A 17,602-nucleotide genomic window follows, 5' to 3' on the forward strand; every position below is an offset into this window, starting at 1 on the left:
TGACTTCCAAAATGAAGCCGGTTTCTAGCTGCGTAATCTCTCCCAGGAAAGGAGGAGCCTGTAGATTTTGTCTGCGTGTGATGACTTTCTTTCTTTACTTTTTTTTCTTCCCCCCCATTAAGTCGACCGGCAGCAAATATTGATCAGGCATGACAGCTTGTCTTGAATTCACAAGGAACATGATTAAATGATAAAAGTGGTTGAGCCAAAGGGGATTGGTGCATAGCGAAATTGTCAATTAATTGGTTTTGGTGGCATCCAGTTAAGTAATCCAGACACTACAAATGAGTGATAATATATATATCAATATGGGCTCTGTATGAAGCCATTAATGCCTTATGATCGGCCCATATGGAATAACCCAAGCGGGCCCTTTGCGGAAATCAAGGATAAACTTGAAAGTGCATCCTAGAAAGACCCCACTCAGGTGAGCCGGCCTGTTCAGTACATTTACTGTCAACAACGGGAGAATTACTCCCTTAAAGGATTCACACTCACAAGCCAATCACGGCACAATATTTCACTCGGGTTAAATACGACCGTATAGTCACAGTCGTGGTCTACTGTAATTAATCGCCTGTCTTTGAGCTAAAGAATGATGACACGCATCACACCGAAAGGTTGAGCAGACCATTTGTCTCGCGTGACAGGCGACGAACAAAATACAAGTGAAATGTAAGAAAAAGCTCCCGATTGCAGATGCTGGCGACATGGAGAAGAAAATGTCAAGATATGCGTTGCTGCCCTTTGACTTTTTTCAAATTCTGAAGCGCACACACCGTAACCATTTAAAAGCTCATGGTGGGCACCAGCTGTTGATAGCAGAAAGAAAACACATCGCCTTAACAGTAATAGCAGAAACCATCAAATGAAATATGACAAGCATTAGAGCCCAGGGAAAGCAGGCTATTGTATTATTCAGGATCAATTAAGACTGGATGGAAATGGCAAAATGGAGCGTCTGGTCGAACACAAACGTTCTGTGATGCTGGTTGACTTCCAAGTGGTTCACATTTCTGAGAATTAATTTGTTGACATCATAAAGCCTTTAATGGTTGCATGATTTTGACTGTTTAATATTTTTTATCTGTGATACATCTTTAAAGCATAGTTGACTACTTTAAAGTGAAATGAAAATAAAGTAGTAGCAGGAATGGTGTGAGAGTTGTTGGCAAGCAGCATCACATCACATTGTCGAAGGGGAACTCAACGCATTTTTTTTTCAAGAATATGTTCTACGCAAGCCCACTAGTTGAAACAGGGCATTCTGATAAATATTGCGTTTGTGGAATAAGTGTTAATCCACTCGTTTTTAGCCATCTCTAGGGGCGGCCATTTTGTCTTCTCACAACTGCTCACAACGACCAATCATGGCTCAGATTCAGAAAACAGGTCAGCTGTGATTGGTTTTATTCCACAAACGCAAAATGAATCATAATGCCGTGTTTCAACTAATAGGCCTGCTGGGAACATATTCTTGAAAAAAATATGTTTGGGTTGACCTCCGCTTTAAGTACGTCCTGATGTGAGCAAAAGAAGCTAAATAAATCATATAAATAATAGCTGCTGGCGGAGAACCATTTAACAGATGCTGATAAAATTCAGAAAAATAAGTTATAGAATTATACTTCATGTATGTGCTATTTCGACTGTAGTTTACAGTACCAAATATCGCTCCTTGTCCCGGTGAATACTGTTCAATAATGTTGTCCCCCAGTCGTGTAGATGATTTCACCAAAATGTAATAATTTCTTCCTTTGCTCGTTTTATATCCCTCCACAAAAGGTTGATAAAATTACTACATTTTGCTTATCCTCCTCAAAGAGTGTCTGGGATGCTTATTTACTAAAGACAGTACTCGTGCCAAGAGCAAGGTGTCTGTGGAAGAAAAGAGTGTCAGGTCTAACTGGGAAACTCACTCAGGATTTTTAACAAACACAACATTCGGGCACACTTCAAACCTGGTAACAACCGCAGACATTGGCCGGTACACCACATAAGCAGAAAAAGTATCTTGTGTAGACACGGACCGGCTAACTCTTCAGGTCAAGACTCAGATGATTACCTGCACCTCAAAGAGAAACAGCACAATCTCTAAGCAGAGGAGGAGGCTTACGACGACACATATAATGCCGTCCTTTGATCCCTGCCATAGAGACTCATCAATTTAGCCTCTAACACATAACCAACAAACAACACAGCCACTTTCAGCTGCATCTCCCTCTATTGTTACAACTAAATTGAATTTTCACCACAGCCTCCCTCCAATGCATCTCAAGGACGTCATTTTGCATCAAAAGAGTGTTACCGTGAGTGGTTGAGGCATATCTCTAACTTGGGAAAAATGTTTCCATTCCAACACTCAGGCTAGATCTCAGGCTAGATTTATTTTGGCATCATGTGCTACTTGCAAACACTAGAGAATGGGGAGAAAAACGAAAGTTCTGCTTTCATTTTTGTTGAATTCATCCAATGTGATGGAGATGCCAACAAAAGCTAGTGACACCATCTATTAGTGTGAGGGATATAAAAGGGACAGATTTTTTGAGTCGAGGTGTTTATTTGTTGAATTGGAGAGTGGCTTCTATGATTCTATGATGTGTCACGGTTGTGCCACGTTGAGGACCCAAGTGCAGGGAAGCAGGAATGCAGGACCAAATTAAAACTACAAAACATGTAGTCTTGCAAAAATAAAACATAAACGCAAACAAGACGGGGAATCCAAAATGCTAAATTAATAGAAATAACAGTCAAAATAAAAACTACACATAAAGTAGCAAACACCCCAAAAAAACAAGAATGGACATGCAAAGAGGAACTGACAGGAACACCAACTAAAGCAATCTTCTGAAAAAGACTGCAAGGAAGCATGGAAATAAATAGGCTACAAACAAGCTGACGAGACAATAAGGAAAACCTGGAGATGTCCTGAGTGGTTGAGGGAGCTGATTGGTAGACACAAGGGACCAAGCTGACGAGAATAGCTGGACACAAAAACCTAACAAGATAGACAAAACATGAAAAGGGACACAGGGGCAACATAATGAAACCAAAACACATTCACTCATGTGGACTAACCAAAATAGTATAGATTTTTTGGAAAAAATATGTCTTTTCCCAAATTGTGACACTTTTGGCCCAACGTCAGGGACTAGCACATGTTGAAGGGAACATATTTTGCATTTTTGAAAACTGCTCCCCACCCCCATTCCCCCAAAACCAAGTAATTTCGACTAAATTGTTAAATGTGCGTTAAGTGTGCAGTAAGTTTTTATCCTTTGTGTATTTTGACTGATGTCACTAATGTTATAGACTTTTGACAGCTGGGAACTGTTTTTAATGTTGAAAAATAGCATGTCCTGTTCAATCAGTTTGTTTTGTGTATTTCCTCCCTTTCAGCGAGGCGTTGCAAATGCTTCCCAAAGGTTTCCTTTTGGGCTGAGGAGTGATGTGTGTAATCTTACTGCCTGTAAGGAATAATCAAGAGTGATTTTCCCCAAGGGGGGGCTGAGCGCAGAAAGTAGTCATAACACAACTAACAACAACATTTTCTTTGTGGTGCCTTCTGTAATCTACTCCTATTTTTCCACATTGAAAAAAAAAAACATTAAGTGTGTATAAACAGAGAGGGAAGTGGCTCACTTGAACCGCAAAGCTTTTATCCGGGCTGCTTATCCTCTCCAGTGTTTCATTTGAGGACTAACGAGAAATATAACCCCAGTAAGAAGCTCCTGGTATCGGAAATTAAAGTTAGCTCGTTTCTGAGCAGCAGCGTAGCTCGTTTCATGTGAGATGTCCCATTTGGACTATTGTTGCTGAGACTGAGTGTTGTGATCAGTCCTGTGTCAGCGTGTGGGTTTTAGTGTCAGGCCCATAATGTAGCGCCAAGCACGCTGGAGATGTAAGAGGCTGAATTCAATGAGACACGTGAAGGGAGGCGTCTGTTTGATAACCCCGCTGACCCACCCGTCCCCAGGGGCTACCTTTGTCCTTGTCTAGCATCCGATAAAAAGCTAAGGGACTGTTGCTTCTTGGTCTCCAGCCCCAGTGTTTTACATCTCTGTTTGACCGTTTTGGGCTTTTTCCCGCAGGAGTAATCAAATTATTCTCATTAAAGGGAAGCTGTAAAGCAGATTGAAAAGCTGGCATGATAAACCAGGAATGACTAAAAAGAACCTGAACATAACAGCGATTGGGATGAAAAGCAAAAGAAACTAATCACAGGGCACAACAAAGGTGTGAGGACATGAGGGAGAGTGGGGAGCTTGTTGCAGCAGTACAGCCAGCTGTGAGAACAAGACAGGGAGGAGGCCGGATACAACTACAAAGTACAACATAAACCAGGGGGCCAAATGAAATCCGAAATACTGTCAACTCAGTCAGTAGTGCAAGACAAGTCATTCATTTGAACCCTTCACCAAAACTACTGTACACATACTGTATACTGTATTGGTTGCCTCGTAACTGTTACACCATTAGAATGTTATGAGTATGCATGGTACTGACGCGCATAGGCCATGCAAGGGTTTTATTTTATTTATTGGTAAAGACCAAGGGCTCAGTAAGAGCACATTTGCACAACAGATTCATACATTTTTTTTGCACTGATTCTGAATCTGCCCTCGTTTTTTTAACATATTACTACTACTACTGCTACTACTAATAATAATAATAGAAATAATAACAGTAATAAAGAAATATATTTTGTAATATTTATGAATTAAGGGTTAGGTTCAGCAACAGGTGGATTTTTTTTTTTTGTGAAACATCATATCTATAAGTTACAACTCATGGTAAATCCACAAGCTTTTATAGGTCAAACTTAAAAACAACAAATGAAAATATCCCAAAACCCGAGGTCTCAAAAAACAAAAAATTAAAAACTTTTTTTTAAATCAGTGTCAAAAAGATGTTGAGGGACTCATAAAGCCATCTCTGATTAAATTCTGCTGTTGATCAGTGATATTTGAGAGAAAACCACCAGTTTTTGTACAAAGGCAGTATTAAATCAATCTCATTTAAAAAAAAAGGGAGTAAAAACAAAAATGCTGTGTTTATATTTTGTAGTCCGGACCATTTGTCTGCCGGTGGTTACCTCACTGTGGATTCTTATGAAAGTCACTTCACAGATTGACACTACGGCCATACACACCCAGTGTACATTTGGGATTTCATTTTCTTTCCACTCAAAGGAACTGTGTTAAACTACAAAGTATTACTTCTCATCTTAATATACAACTACTGTAATTTTGAACTTTTGAAAAAAGTTCATTGCCTAGAGATTATAAATGTTGCTGTTGAATAAGTTGATCAATTATGAGGCCGTGTTTGTTGTGGCTGAACAGCTGTAGGATTGATTAAATATTGACTAATATGGGTCATTAAGAGCCTCTGTTTTCTTTGCGCATGCACACAAATGTATCTGATGCCAAGCTAATAACGCACACGCACGCACAATGTAGGAGCACAGGAAAAACAACACAATCACTCACAAGCTTCAAATCAGAATCCACCATGATGCTCGCTGCTCTATTATTGGCTTTGAAAACCTTGTTAAATATTTCATCAGCCTGGCTTGTGGCAGGTAATTTCATTACTCCTCTGGGTTAGTCAGGTTATTTCGTGGAGGTGACGGCCAAGTGACGCTGTGTGTGTGCACTAATGCCATGCACAGGCACCCCTGGCTTTTAAAGGCAGCAAGAAGAGGAATGTCTCAATAAAAAGTGCAGAGTTGACCTGGAACAACATTGAGGGTTTTGTGGACTAATACTAACAGACTCACTCCAAAAAATTGATGCCAAGTGTCACAGACAAGCATGAAATGGAACTTAGTGTTATTGGCTCAACATGCTATATTTACGTAGGTTTGACAAACGATATTACAAATGATATGGACACCGTCACCTTTGACCTTTTGCCAAAAGTGCATTGGCTGTATAGTCATGAAGGACAGACATTCAGTCACTAAGTAAAGTGCAAGAAAGGTTGACTTTTTAACAAAAGCAAAAAAATCTTGAGCTAGAGCTTTGACTCAATGTGAGTGAGTGGCCTTCATTGTGAAGCCAGGTAAAAAAAAGTAAAAAAAATAAGGGAATTGCAGTTAGTTAGTTCAATGTAATATTTTATTGATATTTTATTTTCATATTTAAGAGTCTTCAAGAGTCTTCAAGTAACCGAACATGTATTTTTGGGGAATGTGGTAGGAATCTGGAGGACCAGGAGAAAAGCCAAGTACAAGTTCTCCGCAAAGAGGCCAGTCAGCACGAAGGTACATGTGAGCGGATCCAACTCCGGGTTGCACCAGCAGAGAAGGGCAGGCAACGCACCACCCATGATCAACATCAACAATTTCTCAGATGAATTAAAGTGCTGAGACGTTTTGCTGCATTTCACCATAATAGTCATTTGTGTTTTGTTTTTACACTCACTCTGGTTTGTAATATACCAATAACAATGTTTAATATTTTTCCCAAAATGTGTTTGTACATATAAAAGCAGGCCCCTGATATATATACAGCCCCCAGCAGCAGTTAAGTATGCAACTGTTATGATTAAAACGCCACTAGCTAGTATTTGAGAAAATATAAAAGTAATCTATCTGAATTTGGATACGATAACGGCCTTGTAAAAGTACAATGACAGGCTAATCTTACCCAATGTTACAATACACAATGCACTATTGTATATACAGATTAATAGAATAAAAGAACTGTTTTCATTCCAAGCAAATGTGTCTTCAATAAAAAGTTAAGAAATGAAGCAAAAACAACAACAATATATATGTATAACAATATACAATATAACAATAACAAGCTATCAAAAAATATTATTTATATAGTGTATTCACAGTGCTTCACGTTTTCCACATTGGTATTTAAAGGCCTATTCTAAAATAGACCAAATTAACTTTAGGATGTATAAGTATTCATAATCTTGGCTCAATACTTTGTTATTACACCTTTGGCAGCAATTCCAGTCTCAGGGCTTTTTGCTGTTCGTCTTCGCAGCATTTCTCAAGCTCCGTCAGGTTGGATGGGGAACGGTGATGCACAGCCCTTTTCAGATATCGGGGCATTCGGCGGAATTAATTATTTCCGTGGTGGATAGTTCCGATCACTTTGATGTTTGTGCTTGCACTGTCACTCGCTTTGCTTTGTTGAGTGACTATCGATGCTCATTGCTTTTCCAAGTGCATTGTGGGTAGCTTTTAGTGCGCTACATTTTTTCTCTATGGACATTCAGACACCCCTACAAAATGGCATGACTCCTATAGAGTGCACTATATAGGAAATAGTGTGGACGGAGACACTCAGACTGTGCCATAGAGTCAGGTCAAGTGAGTAGGTTAGGTCGCTACAATGTTCTTCATGGCCAGGAACATTCATGTGCAAAGGACATTGTAAACATGCACATTGTAATGGTGAAGCAGCCACTAGCTGTTCTGTGACAACTCTCGCCTCTTCTCGCGCACTGAAGCAAACACCACCAACTCTCTTTGTAGATGTGCTGATTGATCAGCTGGCCCACAATGAAGGAAAAAACATGTAAAGTAGTTTGTAGTTTCAGGTTGTCACAGCTGTCCTGGAACATTTCTGACACACCTTGTTAATACTTGTGTATGTGATTTCTCAATTTTGGAAATGCAGCTGGACATAATAAGGTTTTTAAGGAGGGGGGGGCGTTGGCAGAGAGAAAAGAGAGATTTGTTTGATATGTTTTTGCAATATTTGTATATGGTTTTTGTGTAACATTTTGATGGGGAAATACATTTAATCTACTTGGGAATAACCTAACAAAATGTAGAAAAAGTGAATACTGCAAATACCTTGATACCAAGCCTAAGAGCTACTCCAACTGGAATTCATTTTGAAATGTTTACACAAATATATATATATATATATATATATATATATATATATATATATATATATATGGACATTATATAATTCTTCAGTCATACATTATATACTATACAATGTACATTATGTACATTCATGTACATTATGTACATTATATACAGTCTAAATACTAGTATATAATCTAATAGTGTATACTCAAGAATCCTGAGGGACTGAAGGGAGCAAATGAGAGAGAGGGGAGAGAGAGAGAGAGAGAGAGAGAGAGAGAGAGAGAGAGAGAGAGAGAGAGAGAGACAGAGAGAGAGAGAGAGACAGAGAGAGAGACAGAGAGAGAGAGAGAGAGAAAGAGAGAGAGAGAGAGACAGAGAGACAGAGAGAGATCCAAGTGCAGTGACAATTTCACTCACACTTTCAGTAGTCTACCATTCACGCACCGTGTATTAAAAAATCTCTCCTTGCCTTAAAGAAAATACAAGGAAAAAAATCTCATTGTTTTTTTTATTGTGATGGAGTTCCCCACTTTCCCTCCGGATGACATGTATATGTCGTTAACTCCCTTCAACGCCACTCTCCCGAGAGGCGTCGGGACCAACTGGACCAACGGGACCAATGGCACCAATGGGACCAACAGTACCAGCGGGTCCGTGGGTCGCGACACGGCAAGGGTCGTCATCGCCGTGTGTATCACCGCCCTCTACTCGCTCATCTGCGTAGTGGGATTGCTGGGCAACGTCTTGGTCATGTACGGCGTGGTCAGGTAAGAATTGTTGGAGAAGGAGCAACTCGCGTCGTTTGGAATAAGCAATATAGCAGCATCAATAATAACAATAATCGTGTACAATTTGTACCACGATGTGTTTGTGTTGCAGAAATAATATTGTGCTATGTATTTGAATTAATGATGTCAGGAAGAGTATGCTGTCAAGTTATGACAGCTAATGGGGATCCGAAATAATAATAATAATAATCACAATAATAATGATAAAAACACCACAAGATGACTTTTTTCAATTTATTCAAAACGTTTAGCAATGCTAATTTAGATTTTTTTTAAATATGTTTTATTTATTTATTTATTTATTGCTATTAGTATACTACATTCACTGGTACCTGTACTAATTACGGTGTGGCCTGCCTGATGATAGTGCATGTTTTTAATTAAAAAAAAAAAAAAAAAAAAAGATTGTTACTACAATTATAAGAAATATTTTACTTCTTTTTTTTAATTCTTTAAAAAAAAATGTTACCATAGTTTTAAATAAACATTATTATTATTATTATCATTATTATTATTATTATTAGTAGTAGTAGTAGTAGTAGTAGTAGTAGTAGTAGTAGTGGTATTATCATACATCATTTATACAGTTGTTATCTCAAGACTCAAAGACAATTTACAGACAAACGAGATAACAGAAGTACCGGCACTAATTAAATTTTTCCCTTTCTTATGTTAGTGCTTATGTGGAATTAGTAACACACAAACACATACCACATACAGTTAATACTCACCAGAGGGAAGAGAGGGAGTGTGATTTCCAACTGAGTCTTGCACTAAAACCTCCTCATGGCAGCATTTTTTCCTCATAAGAAATGTTTTCACCAAATCAATGTATTTATCTGTATGGCTAACACACCGTGATCAATCACTCTGATGGCTGTGGATAGTATTGATTTGTTTGGTCAAGTATTGCAGCCCGTATGCATGGAGCAATTTGATTAAACATGTCATGGAGAAGGAGCCGACGACAAAAAACAGAAGCAATCACGCTCCAAACGGCTCATGAGACAAGAGAATTGAAGGGTTTCTGTGCAGGAGTCGTTTTATACAAGTGCGGTTTAATGGAGGTTACAGTCATTGTGGCAGAACACAGGCTCTCATGCAGTCGTAACACCATCACAGCTTTGTGCATCTAAAAAGCTTTTATTATCCAGGGGAAAACTGCGTATCATTGGGTTGAGGGAGGAAATGAGGCTAAAATCCATACAGTAGTTTGGTTTCTAACCTCGTTACGTTTTAATGGCAATCAGGAGTCGACCGCAGCAGACGTAACAAACCACGTCGGCTTTGCTACTCAGCGGGCTCACAGTGCTTGACTCCTCGCCAGGTACACCAAGATGAAGACAGCCACCAACATCTACATCTTCAACCTGGCCCTGGCGGACGCCCTGGCCACCAGCACCTTGCCCTTCCAGAGCGCCAATTACCTCATGAGCACATGGCCGTTCGGGCAGCTGCTGTGCAAACTGGTCATCGCCATCGACTACTACAACATGTTCACAAGCATCTTCACGCTCACCATGATGAGCGTGGACCGTTACGTGGCCGTCTGTCATCCCGTGAAGGCCCTGGACTTCCGCACGCCGGCCAAGGCCAAGATCATCAACATCTGCATCTGGATTCTCTCGTCCGTTATTGCAGTACCTGTAATGATCATGGCCGTTACCAAGACAGACAAAGGTGAGGAGCTACAGAGGCCTTCTTGTACTTTGTAGATGAAACAATGTTACCTGACCAATGTTGATCTAATTACACACACCCTGCTATTTGTGGGGGATAGCCCTGTGCTAATAGTTAAAGAGTGCTACTAATTGACACCCAGGCAATTAAAAACATTTTGAGGGGTCCAAAAAAAAAAAAAAAAAAAAGAAAAGAAAATAGACGATTACACAGACGGGAAAAAATGGGCTTCCGACTAGTGCTACTGCTTAGTCCGACAATTTTTAAAAATTTCCCATCTAACGTTTATCGCCAATAAAATGGGCGTCCATCATAGGCGGATAGGCGGACCGGTGCGTCACATAGGCGGTATACCCCGCTCTGGTAAATTGATAGTTCACCCATTAGTGCTTTAGCAATTAAAATCAGCGCATGGGTTTTTCTTCTAATGTAAAGGGAGGATGGTTATATAGTTTCATAGAGAGTGCAGTGGTGGATTCTAGCTGGTGCATTTGTAACGAACAATAGGGCTGAGTGGTGGACTAAATCTATTCTTTTTTTTCTTTTTAACAAAGATGAAGAAGTATGCAGAGGTCACTATAGTCCAACACTGATTTTAAAAAAAGTGCACTGCAATAACCACTTTTTCATTCTAAAGAAAAAAACCAACTTGGGTCTAATTGTTTTTGTTTTTTATAAAAATGCTCTCAATATAGACCCCAAAAGACAGTTTATAGTCCAAACAAATACCTAAGTATTTGTAGGAAGGCACTCTCTCTATTGTAGTGCCGTCCTGATAGATGATGACGAGGCGCTGTGCACTACTTCATCACTCGTAACCTCAAAATCTTGAATGTCGGGAACATTAGGACTCATCGCCTCTCCAGCTGCCACTAGGCAGCTAGTAACACATCAAACACATCAGGCCAAATCTCCAGCATTCACTTTGTTTTGAAGACCAGCAAAGACTCCGTTGTTCACCAGTGCAATTAAAGTCAGTTGGGCTTAATGGCAACATAATTAAAGCTTCTAAAATCATTGCGTTCATTAGCCAGTATTCAGTACTTGGCCCATTAAAACAGAGTCACATGAACATTTTGAGGATCTGCAAATACAGAAACCCGATCTGATGCCTCGGCAAAGTAGGAGAAAAAAAGGGGGCATCCAAATCGTCTACATTTTTACTTGTAATTAGTGCAGATTGCCTTGATATACAAAAGAGTCCCACCTTTTATATGGCTAGTGGCGTGGTGGTTTAAACCAAATAAAACATTTAAATCATTTTTTTGGGGAGGCGCGTCAGTTTTTAAGGTGGCATATTCAATTAATTGTGTTAAACGCAGCTCTATCCTTTCCGCCACACAAAATGCTCAATTTGCACACATTTGCAAGTCGCCGTTGCACTGTCTCCGCTTTACATGTTAATATAGTTCCATACTGCAGACATTATCATTGTTACATGGTGCTAGCTTCACGTTAGCTTCCCGAAACGACTGCCAGAACTAGAATAAAATGTATCTATATTTTTTCTTTTGGCAATATGTGTACCTCTGTACAGTACTGGGCTTTTTTTTGTAGCCCTTAGAAAACAACTAACTAACTAACTAACTAAATAAATAAATAAATAAATAAATACACAAATAAATAAGTACAAATGTTAAAAACACGATCTTTTCCCAACCTGATTTCCGATCATGTTATCAGGCTCAGGACATCCCTTATGTGAGCACCTTTACCACCTTGAGATACAGTCATCTTAGTTGTACAAAAACGCTTATTTTTCCAGTAGTTTCAGTGGCAGGTGCTTTTGTTGAATTGAGGGAGTAATGAGGCTGTAGAAGAGAAGACATTTGAGCTGGGTTATTAAACTTAAATTAGCCTATCCACATGAGTCTCCGTTCAACTGACGTCGTTTTTCTCCCCAGGCAGCGTCGAGTGCAGAATCATATTTCCCAAACCAGAATGGTACTGGGACACGGTGACAAAAATCTGTGTGTTCATCTTTGCCTTCCTGGTGCCCGTGCTTGTCATCACCGTCTGCTACGGTCTGATGATCCTGCGGCTAAAGAGCGTCCGTCTCCTCTCCGGATCCAAAGAGAAGGACAGGAACCTGAGGCGGATCACCCGGATGGTCCTGGTGGTGGTGGCAGCCTTCATCATTTGCTGGACTCCCATTCACATCTTCATCATCGTCAAAACCATGGTGATAATCGACCACAAGAACCTGCTGGTGATGGCCAGCTGGCATCTGTGCATCGCCCTGGGTTACACCAACAGCAGCCTCAACCCGGTCCTTTACGCCTTCCTGGATGAGAATTTCAAGAGGTGCTTCAGAGATTTCTGCTTGCCCTATCGCACACGTACGGAGCAGCACAGCTTCTCCCAAGGCCGCAACAGCACCAGGGAGCCCGTGTCCATTTGCACCCCCGCCACCAGAGGCAGACCGCCGGCGTGACTAGGCGTGGACCGTATAGCGATCCAGGATGACCTCCAGACCGAAGTCACGCAGTTCTCCACCACAGGAGTGTGAATGGTGGCATTTGTTCCACCACTGGCAGTTTTATCTCCAGCTTGTGCCCAAGGCTTTACGTGATGGATTCCTCGTGAAGAGACTCAATGCTTGTCTTTCAGGATGCTGAAAAAAAATGCCATTGTGTGCCTGTAGATTCTAAAATGGTGGATACATACATACATGTGTGACAAATTAAAGGGGGAGGGGCATTCCCACTTTCAGTAGGCGTTCAAGAATGCCTGAAACCTGAACACAGAAACTTCAAAAATTAAACGTGTATCTACGATTAAAAAGATACAATTTAATTGTAGTCCACATTTAGCTTTATGAGAACAAACCGCTTGTCGTCTCAGTCAGTAAAAGTGAAAGAAAAAAAAACTCGCCAAGTTATACATCACCTCAATGGCATCACTCATAAAGCTGTAAAAAGATGTTGTCTTCTTGCTTCACAAATGTCAGTGCTGAAACATGCAGGTGAGTCCAATGAAAATGGATTAAATCAGGCACAAAACAAATAGTGTAGGTGATTATAAAACTAATCAGCGGGGGGGGGGGGGGAGCTTCGGTCTGAGTTGACACTGGTTGCTAGGCAATATCTGTTGGGTTAAACGCTATTAATAATATTTGTGTCATCCATTCATCGATTTTCTGTAGCGCTTGTCCTCACTAGGCTTGTGGGTGAGCGGACCAATTGCAGTGATTTGTGCCAATTAGATTATTTCTTTTCCTTTAATCCCGATGTTTTCTCTGGAACAATCTTTTTTTTTTTTCACCACAGCACCATCTGCTTGATATTGTTTGGACCCATCCCAAATGTGAAATCATGGCAGGTGCTCGATTGCGTCTAAATGTGGCCACCGTGACAGCGTTAGAACATCACATTCTCCATTTGTTCCTTTTCATTTTTCAACCTAGCCGTACAATGTTCCCGGGTTCAACTTCAGACACATTCAAAATGCACTACGCAGCAGTGTTTGGACAGAAAAGGGTTTTTGATACTTTTCCAGATTTGTCTCCACTTCAACGCGGTATTCGGTGCTACATTGTAGAGTGTCAGCTTTAATAGTGCTCGGAGACATTCGTGCCATATTGGGAGAGAAGCGGAGCTCCATGTAAACACTCTGCGGTGATGAGCTTGTTTCTCAGTACAGTACATTGATCCAAACGGCGCAGAGCTCTGCTTATCCAATTTAGTCACAGACAACTTGTTAAATGTTTCAATGATGGAGACCAGAAGTGCAAATGACAGCAGCGCGGCTTTGACAAATCATCACCAGATGATTTAGATGTTTTATGACACTGCATTTGAAACCCCTTCTGCTCACTGCATACTAATGTGTGAATGTCTTAGATGACAGCTCCCATCATTACTAGAGACTCAGCGACAGGGCAGGAAATTGCGTGTAGTTGACCTGAGCCGAAGGAGGCCCCGAGAGACATCCATATCAGTGACAAAACAATGCACTGCAACAACAACATGTCGGAACGACATCGCACGAGGTCTAGCGGCTGCAGGCACAGCTCCAGGATTTTTTTGTCTCCCGGGCGAAAGCGGATCTTGACCGATACAAAAGGGGGCTGAGAAAATAATTCATACATTTATTTTAGAATATCAAATAAAATGTTGGAGGGGCCTAACTGGGGCTACGCAGATTTCTGATGGGGCTGAATGGCCGGTATGGTCGCTCCAAGGGATGGCTGATATTGGTCCATATCAATAACACAACTCCCACACAATATTGCAGAAGCCAATGCCTACAAGTAGCAGTTAAAAACAAAAACTCAAATAATTATTCTAAAACTGTCACTCATTTTTGCTTGGCCCCCAGGGTCTAGAAACGCCCCTGTTCACCACTCATGAACACCTGGACATTGAAACAAACAGTTTCCACTCTTCTGTGAAGATGTTTGCATGTCCTCCCTGTTCCTCCCACATTCCAAAAACGTGTCTTCGGTTCACCGGCTGTGCGACTGTGAGTGGGAATGCTTGTTTGTCTATATGTGGTCTGTGATTGGCTGGCAACCAGTCCAGTGTGTATCTTGCTTCTCACCCAAAGTCAGCTGGGATAGGCTCCAGCTCACCAGTGAGCCATTAGGGTAAGCGCTGTAGAAAATGGATGGATGGAAGTGTTGTCCACATAATGCATAAATGGTCTTTCACTTGTATAGCGCTTTTCCACCTATTAAGGCACTCGAAGGGCTTCACGCATCTACCAACTAATGGCGCAGCACCAGGAGCAAACGGGGTTCAGTATCTTGCTCAAGGACACTTTGATATGGTCGCAACAGCCAGGTATTGAACCCACAACCTCTGGGTTGGTAAACGACCACTCTACCACTGAATCATGCCGCATAGTGAGAGTGCTATTTATGCAGAGGGAGAGTCACCATAATGACAATGAGTCTTTGCTGCTTAAAGAGAGAATCCAGTAACATAAATGCGTTAATGTGTTCCAGGAAATTGCATTCAATTAGCTGTAAATCTATTTCTGTGATGGTAAAAGAAGACGTAAGGGCCACACTCATGGTCAATGTTAAACAAAACACCTTCCGTTTTTTGCCTGCCCAGTCAAAGGCAGTGCCGGTAAAAGGTACTATTAAAACACCTCTAGAAACAATGTCTGCTGCTTCTTATCAACCATGGACTCAGTGTGGACAACCTAACTAGTGGTTGGGCTACATGTTTTTCTCTACGTTCAGCCTATACTAAAGTAGGATGCTTTGAAGTCAAAGGCGGCGCAGCTAGCTCGCTCAATGACCTCAAACGGACTGAGAGGAAAGTCGTTAGCAAATCAAGGAGAGGCTTCCGATTCACATTACGTCTGATGGGGGAATTATCCATTAAGGATGCATGGACATTTAAACGAGATTTTTCTTTTTTTTTTTGCCTGTTTTTAAGCAGGTTTTATGTTCAAATGTGGAACTGATGCCAAAATTTGTGTTCCAAATGTAAATATAATAACATAGAGTTTTGTTGCAGCATTAAGTGACGCTGCAATTTATTTGGTTGCAATGTGCTATCAAGCTGTTGTGCTGTTACGCTATAATCGGCATATTTAGATATGTTTATATAATAATGGATTTTCACTTTAGAGGTTGCACCATCACTACGAGAGGAGTATTAGGGCCAAACTGGGGGGGCACAAATGTAGTAAAGGTTACAAGAGACTTGCCTTTTTATCTTGTAAAATTACAACTTTATTTTCTCCAAATTATAGATTTTTTTCGTTGTTGTTTTCAGTGTGGTCCTAATACTCCTTCATGTGTTAAAAACCTTGTGTTATGTCACTTTTGGTTTTTATTCAGTCATCCCTATAAAAGGAGAGTTTCAATGTTTTCAGGTCTGCAATGCTTTTAGCTAAATGACAATGTGAATCGTAATGCCTTAATCAGCATTGGGTTTTGTTTTGTTCTTTTGAAATGCAATGAGGCCCCGCTACTCACGGGGCTTAGGGACAGGGCTGCTAAGTATTGGGTAAAAAAAAAAAAAAATTAAAAAAACGGTGCGCAGGGGACCACTGAAAAGGAATGTATTTTTTCGATAATGCTACAATTCATACCATAAGTGGATAGCGATCCTTTTGTACAAAGTGCTTTAGCAAGCTTTGGCTTTATTGTCCTGCGAGGCAGCATACGTCGTCTTAGTAGATTTTGGTTCCAGTGGTAGTTATCATGGATATTGTTGACACGTCCGTATAAATGCAGGTGTGTTCCATGAGAGTTGCACATGTAATTAGTGAGTATGATCAGGTATGGATTCCTGTGCATGAGGAAGACGGTGTAAGTGACATGTGAGGGTGTTTCCTTTCTTGGGAAGCCTCTGGTGATCACAGTGGGGGGGGATGTGTCACATCCATAGAGAGAGCGGACATGTCACTAACCCATCGAGAGCACAATATGTCATTCGTCTGGGATGCTGTTAGCGGTTGTAGGTACTAAAATGCCAATGCGATCCAATGATTTCTATTTTCAAAGCCTGTAAATAGATCCTGAACTTGTATTAAAGTAGAAGTCAACGCAATTTTTTTTTTTTCAAGAATATGTTCCAAGCAAGCCCACTAGTTGAAACACAGCATTCTGATTAATATTGCGTTTGTGGAATAAGTGTCAATCGACTCGTTTTTAGCCCCCTCTGGGGGCAGCTATTTTGTCTTCTGTCGACTGAAAATGACATCACAACTGCTCACAATGACCAATCACGGCTCAGATTCAGAAAACAGGTCAGCCGTTTTCATTTTCAGTCGACAGAAAACAAAATGGCCGCCCACAGAGATGGCTAAAAACGAGTGAATTTGCTGCTTAACTTATATTCCGCAAACACAAAATTAATCAGAATGCCGCGTTTCAACCGGTGAGCCTGCTGGGAATACATTCTTGAAAAAAATATGTTTGGGTTGACTTCCGCTTCATAAGATGCATGTTTGTTCATTTATTTACTTCAAATGATCTATTGTTTTGCTCTATCAGGAGTAGGAAGTGATTTTTTTTTTTTATCATTGTAGGTTGGTGCTGACTCCTAACCAACTATGGTTTCCGTGGTCAAAGCTAATAAAGGAACATGGAACATGTGAGTGCCACGTGACTTTTGTTGGGAATCTTCTCTTTTTTTCCACTGACACTCATAAATATGCATTGTAAGGGTTATGGGAGATATGCGCTGAGGATTAATCACGCATTTAACACGCCAATCAATGGACTTGAATTTTACTTGCCCACGCATTTGAGAGTGACAACATCAATCTGTTACATGACTAGTAATGTATCTACTGATGGAATAATTAAAAAGCACCGCTC

At 40.6% G+C, this 17,602-nt stretch overlaps 1 protein-coding gene across 1 annotated transcript; it reads left to right on the plus strand.

Annotated features, from left to right (window-relative positions):
• The first annotated feature begins 8,288 nt into the window (after window positions 1–8,288).
• oprd1b (opioid receptor, delta 1b) lies at window positions 8,289–17,390 on the plus strand. Its single transcript, XM_086038837.1, has 3 exons — window positions 8,289–8,616; window positions 9,965–10,317; window positions 12,222–17,390. The coding sequence occupies exons 1-3, from the start codon at window positions 8,366–8,368 to the stop codon at window positions 12,749–12,751; spliced, it is 1,134 nt and encodes a 377-aa protein (XP_085894963.1). The 5' UTR covers window positions 8,289–8,365; the 3' UTR covers window positions 12,752–17,390.
• Window positions 17,391–17,602: the final 212 nt, after the last annotated feature.

This window comes from Filicampus tigris, chromosome 8, assembly GCF_054856515.1.
Source record: "Filicampus tigris isolate MCC_2025a chromosome 8, RoL_Ftig_1.0, whole genome shotgun sequence".
In the NCBI taxonomy this organism is placed as follows: Eukaryota; Metazoa; Chordata; class Actinopteri; order Syngnathiformes; family Syngnathidae; genus Filicampus; species Filicampus tigris.

Bases quoted from the DNA above. Each gene is read 5' to 3' on its own strand.
- oprd1b (XM_086038837.1), top strand. From the start codon at position 8,366: ATGGAGTTCCCCACTTTCCCTCCGGATGACATGTATATGTCGTTAACT. The intron at 8,617-9,964 runs GTAAGAATTGTT...ACTCCTCGCCAG, and splicing joins GTCATGTACGGCGTGGTCAG to GTACACCAAGATGAAGACAG. The intron at 10,318-12,221 runs GTGAGGAGCTAC...TTTTCTCCCCAG, and splicing joins CGTTACCAAGACAGACAAAG to GCAGCGTCGAGTGCAGAATC.